This window comes from Halichoerus grypus, chromosome 1, assembly GCF_964656455.1.
Source record: "Halichoerus grypus chromosome 1, mHalGry1.hap1.1, whole genome shotgun sequence".
Lineage (NCBI taxonomy): Eukaryota > Metazoa > Chordata > Mammalia > Carnivora > Phocidae > Halichoerus > Halichoerus grypus.
Window position 1 is genome coordinate 29,168,100 of NC_135712.1, and position 15,282 is coordinate 29,183,381.

The 15,282-nt window shown below is 36.7% G+C and overlaps 1 protein-coding gene across 2 annotated transcripts; it reads right to left on the reverse strand.

Annotated features, from left to right (window-relative positions):
* Positions 1–1,415: 1,415 nt before the first annotated feature.
* On the reverse strand, positions 1,416–15,252 carry RBM11 (RNA binding motif protein 11). Of its 2 annotated transcripts, none has more exons than XM_078058419.1 (5): positions 15,053–15,252; positions 10,978–11,140; positions 9,563–9,635; positions 5,693–5,789; positions 1,416–4,224 (listed from the first exon to the last, which is right to left on the reverse strand). In XM_078058419.1, exons 1-5 carry the CDS (start codon positions 15,146–15,148, stop codon positions 3,940–3,942), a joined length of 714 nt encoding a protein of 237 aa, XP_077914545.1. In that variant the 5' UTR covers positions 15,149–15,252; the 3' UTR covers positions 1,416–3,939. The 2 variants fall into 2 exon arrangements, with proteins under 2 accessions (XP_077914545.1, XP_077914512.1); XM_078058386.1 differs by having other exon boundaries at positions 1,416–4,227; positions 15,053–15,250.
* Positions 15,253–15,282: the final 30 nt, after the last annotated feature.

Below are 15,282 nucleotides of genomic sequence, written 5' to 3' on the forward strand. Positions count from 1 at the left end.
CCAGGTTATTACTAATTGTCTCATATAGAAATAGAAGCAAAGACAATAATTATCAGGTTTCAAATAGTGTGTTGGACTGACGAATAGTATTCATTTAAAGCATGTTTTCATTCATTAAGCTCCCCAAACAATGGGTCAAGTGGTTGAAACAGGGATTGTTAGATCCAGGTTCCTTGCAGCAGATATTATGTAAGCTTGTTGGGTGCCAATTATTCCCAGAGTTTATAACACAGGAAATATATGACTGTCTATCCTTACATACTGTTTAGGTTTTCTAATTACAATGCAAATAGCACATGTGTTTCTTAATCCTTATAAAACCTGTTAATATTATAACAAGATGGTATTGGAAGCTGGAAAGGAAATTTTACAGGGAACCAGATAACAGACTACTTGATTTCACCTGCTAAGGCAGTTTCTGCAGGCACCTGAAGTAATTTTTGCAGGTTGGGCATGACTGGTAATAGACTTAGTCCACAGTTGCGGTATCATGTGACCCCGTAGGACCCACTCTGATCAAATAACATCATCACTAATGCAAACTGGAGTTGTGCTCACTGAACTTCCTCAGGCTTGAGGCATAGAAGCAGACATCATCCTTTGTTAAAAAGATGTCCTTTGAATTTTCTGCATTAAAATATAGTTTCTGTAGAGATTTATATATTAGTCCTCATTTTACCCAAAATCAAACCCAGGCTATTAATTCACATTTCTTAATGGGAAATAAATTAATGAGAGGCTCTTAATTCTGATGTAACTAGCTTTACTAGGATGTATAGAAATAGAAAATAGAGGTAGAATACAGACACTTAACTGAGCTTTGACTACAGACCTGAGTAGTTCAGTTGATGTTCCATCAGTTCTTTGGGATGGTATTCTAAAAGCCAACCCTGCTCCTCCAGCCCTTCTTCCTAGGGACAAGGAAGATGGGGGAACCAGACAGCCACACCATCACCCAGGGGCAGCTATGTAAGCCGCATGTGTCATGAGGCACATCCGCCCTGAGGAGAATATGCCCAGTCCTTAAGCATATTTAAATGGAGATGGGGCTGAATAACTGGTATCCCCTTTATCTTTGCATTCTGCTCAGTCCCAATAAATGGGCTTATTTTCATTTCCTTAAGTGCCTAACATCAAGAGTGCTTCATTATCTTGAAGTAGGCGCATGGGCTAAGAGAGACTGAAACTGAAGTGAGGTCAACAATTGTTCCAACACTCCAGCACCCAGTCCATAGTGAAATATTGCCCCCACTGATCACAGAAGAAAATACTGGGGGAGGAAAAAATTGGGGTAATATTGAAAGTGTTGAGTTTGTATTGCTAATGAGACATCCAGGAGGGAATGTTCAGTAGGCACTGGAGGAAACGGTCTGGGAATACGGTTTCAGAAGTACTGTATTGGCAAGAGATGAAAATTTCACTTTCTAATTGCCCAACAATTTATTAGTATTTAGCCACACAAAGGAAGAGGCTGACTACTCAGTGTACAATGTTCCTGCACCTGGACAGTGCTAAAGAAAGTATAATAATTCTTAACTTTTTCTTTCATTACACTCTAAACAGATAACATTATTACATCAGAACTTTGTCATTATAATAAATTTGTTGCTAATCTTATAATAATTGCATTTAATGCTAGGATTTCAAAGGTGACAACCGTCTTAAGAGCTACACATAGCTATTTGAAACCATAGCTCAGGATGCATAATTTCAGTAAAAATTTCAAGGGTGTATGTTGACCTTTCTGACCAACTTTAATTCTAAGTAATTTTTCTCAATGGTTTTGCCACTGCCTGATGCATTATAAAAATTCATTAAAAAATTAGTGAATATGAGAATAAAAAGATAACTTATCTGGTTCTCAAATTCCAGGCTTCTCCTGGCATTTGCAACAGAATGTGCACATACATAAAATAGATTTTGAGAATGGAGAATTAAAATTAAAAAAAATAAAACCCTCTAAGGCAAATAATTTATATAATTTTTAACTCAAAGACACAGCACTGGGAAAACTGATAATTTAAAATTATATAGAATTGTAGATTATAGTAACATTTTAAGGAAAGTTTCCTATTTATTTATTTATTTATTTTATTTATTAATTTTTTTTTTTTAAAGATTTTATTTATTTATTTGACAGAGAGACACAGTGAGAGAGGGAACACAAGCAGGGGGAGCAGCAGAGGGAGAAGCAGGCTCCCCACTGAGCAGGGAGCCCGATGTGGGGCTTGATCCCAGGACCCTGGGATCATGACCTGAGCCGAAGGCAGACGCTTAACGACTGAGCCACCCAGGCACCCCGGAAAGTTTCCTATTTATTTTAACAATGAAAGACAGCAAGGGTAAATAGGTGTATTTACTTTCTGGTTGGCTCAAATTGGCTGACTGTCTAAAGTTGGTATCGGGGTCTAAAGTTGGTATCGGGGTAATTCCTGCCTGTGATGGAAGAAGTTGCAAGAATTCCTCGCAGTTCTAAGATTTCAGTTCATGTAGCAGTTATTTCAAGGTAATTCTGTTACAAATATGCACTCTTACTTGCTAAGAGACATTTCTTACGTACATATTTTTGATAATGCCAATCACTATGAAATAATGTAGGGCTAAGGTGAACTATAGGTATAAGAGTTGAAAAAAAGGCTGAGGTGAAGTTAATGTTTTTAAACTGCAAAAATGTGAAGGTAAAAAGAAAAAAAAAAGATCATCTCTTTTAGTCTGATTATTCAGGTACATACAGTATATATAGATCAAGCTATATCAAGCAGTATTTAATTTTTCATGTTCCTCAGATGGAAATGGATTAGTATTTATATTTAAAACTCTACTGCATTGTATATTTATAATCAAAAGTTAAATTCAGTTACTCATTTTGCTAAAAACATCTTTGTTATTTTAAATAAAGATCTATAAAGTGCTATGCAACCTGCAAAAGAAATATCTAAGCAAGGCTTTTGCAGGATTCTTTTAATTAGCTTTAGTAAATAAATACTTCCATCATTATGTACTTGTAGTTCATATGCAGCATCATATGTAGCTTATGATGAGCTACAAAGCTAACAAAGTGTCCAAATAAACCATTAATTTTACATGTATTCTATTTATCTTCTAAAAATAAATGTACCAGAAACAGGAAACCTGATTTGATAATAAATATTAAATATCATATATTAATGAAATATCACTCTATTTATTGTTCATTATCAAGATTTAAGTATGTCAAATATACTATCTCAAACCCAGTTGGCAAAAGAGGTGGATAATAAATACTGTCCTAGCCAACTAATTTTCATGAAATACAATTAAGTGAGAAGTAAAGAGGCAGGTATTCCTATTTATATACACTCATATAAAAAAGGAAGGATCTAAAAACTACTCCCATGATAATCATCTTTCCTTTGGTATCACTGTCAGATATCCTCATTTTATGAAATAAACCTGTAGGAAAGTAAGGCTCAGAATGAATATATTTAGACATAAAAAATAAAATGTTATTCACAAAGGAAACTAAAGCCTGCTTTTCCGTCTTTGTTAGGAACAACATGAAACCCCTAAATAGTTGCACTAATTTCATTCAGAAGATCCCCCACTCCATACAGGCAACAGACTAGGAGAGCAAGGATGCCTTATCCACAAGGGCTCAGTGAGTGACTTCTGACTGATAATTTCATGCAATTTCATCATCAGTACTAAAATATAACAACTCAAAGTATATTTCTTGTTGACAATGTGTCAAAAATACCATTACAAAAAGTACTACATTATATTATTTATAAGTTTTTGTCATTCAAGACAAAAATGAAATAGCAAATCAGATGTCATATTATATATTTCAAAAAACACAAGAAAGCCGCGAGATTGGTCATTTAGAAGAATACAGGTGTTTGTTTTTTTTCTTTTAAGAAAATGATGACCAGGGTAGGCAAATTTCATGTGAACATAATGCTAATATCTTTTCTTTTTCTTACACTTTCGGAATTTTTGGCTATATTCATTTCCTCTCTTGTTTTCTGTGCTACTATCGCTGTCACTGGTTTGTTTTTGCCTCTTTCGTTTATTCGTCTGATAAAGGTCAGGGTCACTGGGCTGTTGGTGAGTCCATTCGTAAGAGCTGGGTCCAGCCTCCAGATCTGGAGCACAATTTAGTGAAGACGTCGCAGACGTGCTATTAGGAAGCGGTGCTGCCATCTCATAATAAGGCAGCTGCAGGGCTGGATTATAGGCATGCCACTGCTGGGGAAAAAAGACAATCATCTAGCAAAACAAGCCTGAAACGTTACAAGAAAAAGTTAACAGTCTACATGCGTTATACAGCTAACTACGGGCAAACTAAACCACATGTTAGGACAGTGACTTTCCAAAACAAGAATGTGGTAGTTCCTTTAAATTGTTAATGGAAAGATTCAAGGTAGTGTACAGCTTCCTACAATACAGATTCTGCCTTACTGAAATAGAATACAAGCCAGTTTTACATCTTCTAGTAGCCACAATATAGAAAAAACAGGTGCCACTAATGATGTGTTTTATTTATCCCCCCAAATCCCAAATATTGTCATTTCAACATGTAAACAACATAAAAATTATTAATGAGTTATTTTACTTTCCTTTTTCCATACTAAGTCTTTGAAATTTGGTGTGCATTTTATACTTACAGCACATCTCAATTTGGATGCAACATTTTCACTGAAAATACTTGATCTGAATTTAGATTACCTAAAATTTACATTTGAAAAAGTAGATTCACATACCCAAGTTCCTGCAAATATTCTTAAAAATATTCTAATAACTGAACCAAGTATCTGCTTTTAAATTTTAATAAAATTTAAAATTAAATAAAACTAAAAACTCCGCTCCTTAGTCTCACATGTGGCTAATTGCCACAGTATGGTACAGCATGTTTGTCAACTATTAAGATAGAGAGACCCTTTCTTGTTTTTAACTCAAATTTCTAACTATTCAAAGTAGATTAAAGATTAATAGAGACAACACAAACCTGTGTGTGTCTGTGTGTTTCTCATCTCTACCAAGGATAAAAAATGCTGGGAAGAAGGATGTTGACAGTTTTGGATGAGAACTGGTTGTTTCTTAATATCTCACTGTAACTAAGAAAAATTTTTTTCCAAAAGTTAAATTCTCCATTTTCTTTATGTTAACAAAATGAAAATGGCTATTTGAAAAATCTGAAGCTCACATATATGTTGGATGTTCACAACAATGTTCCACGTCTGTCACTAACAAGCTGTACTGTCTTGGGCCTATTGGTTAATACCCCTGGACCTCAATTTTATTATGTATAAAATGAGGAGTTGGAAGAAAAAAATTTCCTAAGTTCCCCTTTAACTTATTGTGACCATAATTATGATTTCTAGGCCAGAACCATATTATTGAGAGTCTCTAGAAATAATGTAGTTTAACACTGAGAATCTAATTTAAATTAAAGTTTAAATGAGAACTCTCTGCTCAAATTGTACTAGGACCACAATGCAGCGTCACTACTATTTACCCATCTTGTGTTGACACACTCGCTAAAGTTCTAGGTGTGAGGTTGAAGATGACTTGGTTGTTGCAGCAGACTGCCATTGGGGAGACAGTGCTCAGGGCAGCTTCTGCCTTCACCCCAGGTTTAGATTTGAGAAACATAAGTTCCATCACAGTCTGTATTATATTACATATTGAACCAAAGGCATATCAAACTTACCATCTTCTGAAAGAAAAAATATTCTTGAGGTAAAGCTGCACTGTTAATTGGAAAGAACTGCATGGGAAAGGAAGATCTGGCCACAACTTCTTCATTTCTTTGGGGAGGTAAAAGAAAAATTTTTAAATAAAAAGTTAAAATCCCTACACACAAATGTCCTTTTTTCTTAAAAAAAGAAGAAAAAGGCTCTTTGTTATTAAAAAACAAAGCTTCTCTAAGACAGCTCAGTTAAGATTAACTTTAAACATATACACACAAGTAATCAGATATTATACTGATAATATAGTGACATAGTAGTACCTTAAGTCTTACTAATTGCTACACAGCGAAATCTCAATATTTAGAGTCACATCTGGCCTTCTGACAGGAAAATGTTAAACAGTGTTATATGTGTATAAAGAACTAGACACTTAGGTATGAAGAGAGCAAAGCAAGTCGTTGGTAATCACCAGGGGTACATTCAATCTTCTACAGACACAAAAAGTGAAAGAAATATAGAAATTTTCCTCAGTTTATTGTTGAAGATATCTTTACTGTTTAACTATAAAAATTATGCTCTTTCCTAAATGGACTGCTAATGTTTATCCACGTTTGTGGATTTCTTTCACCCATGAATTAAGATAATAAAAGTTCCTCATTTAAAAACTGTGGTGAGCTAAAGTTTCATTTATAAGTGTTGTAATATTTGCTTCTATGAAGATACTTAATAAATTCAGTTACAATTACTAGTTAGATTCTCTAGCTAGCCCTCACTTGTCTACTTGCTCCACAGCATTCCACAATTTTAATGCTAATACTACTAATCCTTAGGAAAGGAGGTGTGCTGTGGGAAAGGCGGAGGCAAAGATGAGGGCAGGGGAACGACAGGAAGAGTCAGATGGATACGCAGACATCCCATTGATAAATGGTGAGACTAGTATCGCAAAAACCAGTGGAGGAGTAAATTTCACTAAGGAAGGAATTAGGTGTCAGTTGTTATGAAAGAATAAACTGAATTAGCATTGAAGCTATTGTGCAGAAGGTTCTTGATAACCCCTGAATGAGCACCTTCCATGTAACAATGGGCTTAAGAAGCATGTAGGAAGTAAGGATGTGAAAGATGAAAGATTTTTCAGGGAGAAGAAGGGGCAAAATATAACAGCCTCATTTGGGGACAAGGTTGGAGGAGACCAGAACGTGTGTATAGAGTAAGTGATAGTAAAGAAACAAACAAAAAGTGCAATGAAATTAGAGTGGGGAATAGAGTGGGGAAGATACAACCTCAGTAGCAGAAGTGCCGAGACTAGCACCATTATGAAAACAGATGCAGATTCTCTAAAACCACCGTCTTTCCTAGGTGAATCTCAGGGCATGCATCGTTGTCTACAGAGATGAATCACATGTAAATTGGGAAGAGTTAGGAGCTAAACTGTATCACTCCAAAATTTCTATGTTGAAGTCCTAACCCCCAATACCTCAGAATGTGACCTTATTTGGAACCAGGGTTGTTGCAGATGTAATTGGTTAAGACGAGGTCATACTGGAGTAGGATGAGCCACTAATCCAATAGGACTGTTTTCTTTATAAAAAGGGGAAATTTAAAGACAGGCATACACAGGAGAACATCATATGAAGAGCTGGGTGATGTATCTACAAGCCAAGGAATATCAAGGACTGCCAAATAACCAGAAGACACTATGGGATAGACACAGAACATTCTTTCTCAGAGCCCTCAGAAGGAACTAATTCTGTGGACACTTTGTTCTTGTACTTCTAGCCTCCAGAACTATGAGACAACACATTTCTGTTGTTTAAGCACCTCTTTGTGGTTATTTGTTATGGCAGCCCCAGCAAACTAATACGGGAACTGTTTATTGAAAACAGAAGGCATAAGAGGCAACAGAAGCATAAAAAATCCTTTTCAAAGAAAGACCCATGAAAGACTAAGGATACAACATGCACACCATTTTTCTCTGCACAAGTATTACTTCTAGGACACTATATCCTATTCTCATTCTTCCTTTATAATATAACAAATACTAGAAAATAAGGTACTACCAATGAAGTGTACTGTTATGGAATATGCATATAATTCTGATTTTCTACTCTAGAATTTGTGATGATTTAGTTTGTCAAACATAAACACAGAATACAAGAGTTCTGATATCTCATAGTGCTTGTCTTTCTACCTCTGCCCAAATAGCAATAGCTTGTTTCTTCCTAATTCCTGAGAAATATGAGGTATGTTTTCCCACTAGTAGAAGAGAGGAAGCTCTCATATTATATAAATGGCTCAATTCATGAGTCTATAGTACGTCCCCTACCAACATAGTAAATCACTCCCCCCTTTCTGGTAACATTGGCTGAAAGTATTTACTCAATACCTGCTATGTGTCCAGAATATTAAATGCATTGAATGTATTACAATATTTGATTCTCACAACAATCTTCGAGGTATGATCCTTGTTTTAGAACAGGTTAGAGTGTGGTGAAATAACCTGTCCAAGGTCATACCATTAATAAAGTGGCAGAAGCAAGATTTAAGTTCACGTAATTTGATGTCAGCACCTACTTTGTTTTTTTTTACGATTTTTTTTCTTTTTCTTTTATTTGAGAAAGAGCGAGAGAGAGCACGAGCAGGGGAGAGGCAGAGGCAGACTCCCTGTGGAGCAGGGAGCCCGATGCGGGACTCGATCTCAGGACCCTGGGATCATGACCTGAGCTGAAGGCAGATCTTAACTGACTGAGCCCCCCAGGTGCCCCTCAACACCTACTTTTTCACTTCTCCTGATTTCCCTGATACAGAAATACTGGGAAGAATGAAGATGTGGAACACACTGTGTTTTCTTTGGGAGGCAGTACTTCTCCTATAGATAAGCCTGTGTGATTGCCAGTCCTCAGAGGCATTCGCTTATGCCTCAGAGGAGTTTCAGTTACTGTTAGTTTACATGAGAATATTCAGTTCTGCTGCAGAAAACAAAAACAAACAAGATGGATGAAATGCTTGTAACAGACCCTAAGTAAGCTAGTAGTTTATAGGACAGTGAGGAAATCGTGTTAGGGACAGAATAAGCAAATCACTTGGGAGATACAGGCAGAAGTTATGATATATGTTCAATACAGATAGTAAATAAGTTAGTATGCTGTCAGACACACTACAGATAGATTCAATCGATAATATGTGGAATAAGTAAGAGTGTCACTTGTACCCGATGATACGTGTGCCAAACTATCCAGGATCTTTCCTGTTGCTTTTCACTGTGTCTTCTAAATTGGTTTAATAAATGGTGTGACTTGAACATCGTACTTCAGTTTCAGAGCCTTTCTGTTCCATGACCTCTAGGATAGCTTGCCTGACAGTGGCCTTGGAGGCCACCATTGCATCAAGAAATCGGCCAGTACAAAATTTTAGAGTATTTGGAAAATTATCATAAAGAAGTTCCAAAAAGTAGTCAATAAATAACAGAATGGCTTAATGTCAGAAGGCTTAATTTCAAGCCTTGCAACTATCACTTTTTCATCTTTATGACCCTGAAAATTAGTTACCTTTTACATCTCTGTTTATTCAAGTATAAGATATGGATAATAGCATCTCTATGGTCCATCACAATGACACCTTGGAAGCTTAAGTGATTTAACATCTATGAAAAGCCCACAAGGTAAACTATAAAGAACACTAGAAATATGAATCTTTCTCACCTGCTACTGAAAATATTAAAACTGAACTTTAAATCAAAATATTTTGCCACTGTTCATCGTTTCAGAAAAAAGTGAATTGCTTAAATTTTATCCCATGTCTGAATAGTAAGGTTTTACAATAGTTCAGAATATATAAAAACTATTTATTGTACAAGAACATATTTGTTTTTTTGAAAAAATATTTTTAATTACCTGTAGCTGTGTGAATTTATCTTAACACAGCTCTCAAAACTTGGGTTAGCTGGTTCAGAAGAGCGAGAGCTCCCTATAGAAGAAAAAGAATTAACAGATTACTTAATGGTACAATTTTTTGGAGTTCTATTGTTAAACCATAGAAAAACTCCAAACCTAAAAGGATGTAGCATTGGTCAAAATTCCTTAATCATATAAGGTACATGAGTATATCTTTGATCTCCCAAGTGATATTTATAGATTGTTTACATTACGACAAATGACTGAATTATAACCAAGCTTTGTCCAAAGCCATGGCTGTACAGAAGAAGGATACTGACATGGGGCCATAAGATAGATGATGTTGTATTATTCTACACGCCTGTAGACTAATAATGGCAAAAATTAGTGTTATCTGCCTCCTGTGGAGAATGCAGAAGTTCTCTAAACTGCATTGGCAAAAGTGGATGCAACGTTACAGAGGATGCTAAGCAGCTGGCTGGGACGTGTCAGAACATAGTGCATCCCGGCCCACTTTACCAGTCTGTGTGAATTAACCAAACAGTACTTGAAAGCAATGATACAGCCAATTACCTTTGCAAAATCATTAAAAATATAAATAAAAGAAAGAAACACAAGGAGAAACCTTTTTCCTTTGCAATGAGGTACTGTTTTCTTACTATCTGTTTTTAGTATAATAAGAGGAAAAAAATAAACAAGCAAGGGATAGTCAATAGGCTCGCATCACTTAGGGGAGGGAGGCAACATAAGCATCGCAAGCACCGCACCATAAGCATCGCCTCTATCAGTCCCTCAAACCATGAAAGAGGTAGCGTATACTAGTACAGTGTTCTCCGGTATCTAATCCGTTTTTGACAGGTGTGTAGGAGAAGACATTTGAGGTCACTGGTGTCCGGAAGCTCTCCTCCACAGTGACTGAGGGTCACTCTGCAGCCGCTTTTGGCCAGCTACTTTTGCAGGGGCTTAGATCCAGGGCAATAATGTAGAGTATGGTGTTCACAAGAGAACGACTAAGGCACCCACTCTACCTTCCAAACAGTAGGTACTTGATACCACACACTAGCATTGACAAGAGTGGCAAATGGCCTTGATGTATTAAAGGCTAGAGCTGTGGGTCCCCAATTCATTTAGATTTGCTTAATTTAAAACAGCCAATAGCAACTATCATAGCTACTCGCTGGCTGGTACTAAGATAGAACATTTTAAACTTTAATATAGAAAAGATGCTATAGGATTGGCAATACTAATTAATCATATAACACTATGAATGTCTACATGTATTCTGAGAAAATTTAACAGAGACAAAAGGAACACTTTTTTGGTCTTACATTATATAGAAAACACAATGTTCACACCTCTGAGAACAACACCATCAACAAAACACACTTGGAAGATTCTTCAGTGGCAAGACCTACCAAATCGATACTGTACATTAATTGGTCTTCCATATAAACGTATTCCATTCAGCAAAGCTATGGCATAAGACACCGATTCAGGGTGTTTAAAGCAGACAAATCCAAAAGTCTTCGGCTTTCCTTCTCTGTCTTTGCATATAGTCACTTTGGTTAATGGCCCAGCCTATAAAAAACTTAAAAATTATTTTCTCATAAATCTAAAGATTTCTTTTTACACTCAGATAAATCAAGTATATTCAACTTCAGACTTCAAAATAAATCTGTTAGCAATAATTGCTTTATGTAGCTCTGCGAATGATGCATTTTCCTAACAGTAAATATCATATTTCATCACACTTTCTAGTATTTTTTGGCTCATCAAGAAAACATTCATGGTGTTAAGAACAGAAAATTTTAGGTAATAGTTCCAAATCTTAAAAGAAAAGATATGTTACCCTCTGTTAGGTTTAACAAAACAATTTGGAGAGCACTTAAATCTAAGAGTAAAATACTATTTTATCTCCATATGTATTAACTGTGTATAACTCAAAAACAAATTGAAATGACAAACCTAATGTTGGTTTGAGTGAGCCTAAAAAACTGTTGTATTGTAGCACGGCCTAATTTTTTTTGTCAGAGTTAAACATTTTGACAAGAGAAACTAATTTATCATGTGTTTTGATCTAATAATCCCATTTGGTAAATATTCCCAAAGGAAAAAATGTTTTAGTATGTTTATGACTTTAAAGTAGGTACGTTGTTTATATGAGTGAAAAATTAGAAAGGTTCTAATTCCCACAATGGGAGAATATTATTCCATCATGCATTAAAAAAATGGAATAAAACAAAATAAATTGAAAATATTCAGACTGGGTTGGGAGGATGGGTTAGCCTGGTGATGGGTTTTGAGGAGGGCACGTTCTGCATGGAGCACTGGGTGTTATGCACAAACAATGAATCATGGAACACTATATCTAAAACTAATGATGTAATGTATGGGGATTAACATAACAATAAAAAAATTAAAAAAAAAAGAAAATATTCAGACTGTATTGGTAGTAAAACCTATAATTAGCAAGAGAGTAAAAAAACAGAGTGAAATATTGTAAAAAGGTATTAATTACAACTAAAAAAATTACATGTCCCCCATGATAATGATTACAGGAGGCACCCACAAAGACTTATAAACAACTAAGATTTAATGGTAAATGGCTCATACTTTTTATTTTTTATTTTTTAGATTTTATTTATTTATTTTTGAGAGACAGAGAGAGAGCATGAGCGGGGTGAGGGGCAGAGGGAGAAGCAGACTCCCTGCTGAGCAGGGACCCTGGAGCGGGACTCCATCCCAGGATGCTGGGACGATGACCTGAGCCAAAGGCAGATGCTTAACTGACTGAGCCACCCAGGCCCTGGCTCATACTTTTTAATTGTACTTTAATGATTGATTACTTTTCTCTGTCGAGTTGGATAAAGAAATTGCTTTTATTCTAAAGAAAAATGTTAACTATCATCTTTAAAATGATACTACATTTTAAGATTCCATCTTTTTTTTTTTTTTATTATTCATTTTCTGCTTTCTCAGGGACTAGCTCATCCTCCCTTCTGGATTCAAGGACCACTTTGTCAACAAATCTATTTTTTACACTCATGCCTCCTAGAGACCTCTGTGTGACTGTTCTTCAACATATTTGAAACTGAATTCATTATCTTTCTCCTCCAAATCTCTACTTCAGTATTTCTTAGTCAAAAGTACAAAAACTTTAAACCTGATTTTTTCACTTCAAAAGATAATCAGAAATTTGAAAGAAACTAGTAAAAGGATAAATATACAGTAATAAAAAAATCAATTTTAATCAGTACTGTTCTACTATAGATATTAAATATATGAAATCACAAATGAAAAGAGTATGCTTAAATGCTTTGAATTTTACAAATTCGAAGGTATACCAAAGCATTTCTAAAGATAAATTTCAACAAAACTTGCTTGTAGTAACAATCCCATCAACTTTTAGTCTTTTTGAAGACTAAGTTCATGTGTTTTAAAAAGCCTTTCTAAAAGACACCTCATTTTAGCAAATTCTTACAGAATACAGAAGGACCTAGGCAAAAATAAACACATATACTTGGTTGCCTGATCTGTTAAAAGAGATGAACATTTTGTTTCGGTAGAAATTATTTAAAAAATGAGAAGATTTTATATCTATAATATCTATCTATCTATCTATCTATCTATCTGTCTGTCTATCTTGTAGATCCATACAACTCGTATCGATCCAGTTCCTACTGACTAGAAATAATATAAGTGCGTGCTGGGGGCCTTTATGCCTATCCCCAACCCCTTCACCAACTCCCCTCCTCCTTTTTGGAGGCTCAACATGAGAGAAACCTTCAGGAAAAAAGAACTATAAGGTTTTTTCTTTCTTTCTGTTTTCTTTAAAATTTTTTGTTGTTGGAGTGGAAAGTTTCAAATGATATTGGGGGAAATAACTATAGGAAAAGACAAGTATCAGAGCAGATTAAAAAGGGCAAATTTTAAAAGATGGCAACTTAGAAAAGTAAGCATAAAAGCCTTAAATGTATTTTTCAAATAATAAAGTTTTATGTCCAGGAAAGGAAACTGTGTTCCTTGGGGGTAATTCTCTTGATCAAATTGTGTGTATCTGAAATTAATAGAAGAGAGAAACAAAGTTAGGGCCTTTCAAAAACCATGTAGAGAACGCTTTTCACTGCTAGTAGTACTTACCTAGTCCTAGAAATTTAGTTTTGCTATTGCCTGCCTTGGAACTTGCCCTTATTCTGATAGAGGGAAGTCTTTCTTGATTTCTCATTTACTAGTATTAGTAGTATTAGTAATTGTACCACTATTAGTGGTAGCAGTAGCAGCAGCAAACACTTAGAAATGCCAAGCTCAGTTCTGTTTTACCTGCATTAATTTATTTAATCTTCCCACCACATCACATTGTAGATGCTATTACTACCATTTAACATTTAAAGAAACTGCAGTACTGAGATATTCACTTGCCCAAAGTCACATCGACATTAGACATTATGACAGAGTTCATATTCCAAACAACTTCACTATATTACATATCCTTCTCTTTTTAGATTATCCTAAATCATGGTAATTAATTTTAAATTTCCCCTTTTAAAAAGACCAAGGGCGGGGCTCCTGAGTGGCTCAGTCGTTAAGCATCTGCCTTCGCTCAGGTCCTGATCCCAGGGTCCCAGGATCGAGCCCCACATCGGGCTCCCTGCTCGGCGGGAAGCCTGCTTTTCCCTCTCCCACTCCCCCGCTTGTGTTCCCTCTCTCACTGTGTCTCTGTCAAATAAATAAATAACATCTTAAAAAAAAAAAAGACCAAGGGTTATCTCTTAAATTTGTATGTTCAGCATCTTACTTCGTATTTGTCATGTAATGGCTAGATGAATGGCTGGAAGAGTAGATCTCTTTAGAAGTGACATCTACATGTATACAATAGGTGAGTGTTTACAGGGGACAGAAGACTTACTCATGGAGGCCCTAAATCTCGAAAAGTTTCCAAAAGGTCCTCTTGGTATGAAATACAGGGAACTGCCCAGGGAATCAATTGGTCATAGTCATGATTTGACTGTACGAATCATTAAATCTTACTTACCATACTGGAGTAAAAACACCCTCCGTATCAAAGGGTTTGGAGGAATAAGTAATGTATACGGTAACATTTTAAAATCTATACCAATGCTGGATGTAAGGAGTGAGGGCGCTTATTACCTGAAGGAAGGTAGTGACAGGGCTTTCTGTTTTGCCCTAGACACCCAAGGCCCAGGCCGTCTCCGCGAAGCCCCTACTCAGGGCGGGGGCTGGGGGGACCCAAGTCACTTCCCACCCCTAGGGCTCTATAGTGGGGATGGGGATGGGGCGCATATTATATCACTTCACTACCAGCTGCTCACCTAGAGGCAGGTGTGCCAAAACGGAACTAAATTATAAACCTAGGTACAAGATGCGGCGGGAAGGGGGCCGGGCTCCGGGTGGTCCAGGTGCGCCCCGCCCCTCGGGCTGCGCTTCCGGCTCGACGCTCCCCGCCCGTCCACCGCCCCCCGCCGACGATACCTGAAGGAACAGCTCGTAAAGAATCTCTTCCCGTACTCGGGCCTCTAAATTCCCCACAAACACCGTTCTGTCGGCCTCCTCCTGAGCAGGGAACATCCCTCCGGTCTCGCCCCGAGGATGGAGGAGGTCTCCAAGCCCCGCCCCCTCTCGTCGCTTTTCCGCGCCGCTTGGACTAGGGGAACGGGGCCGGCGGCGACGGGAGCGCGCGCGCCAGGGGCGGGGCGAGGCTG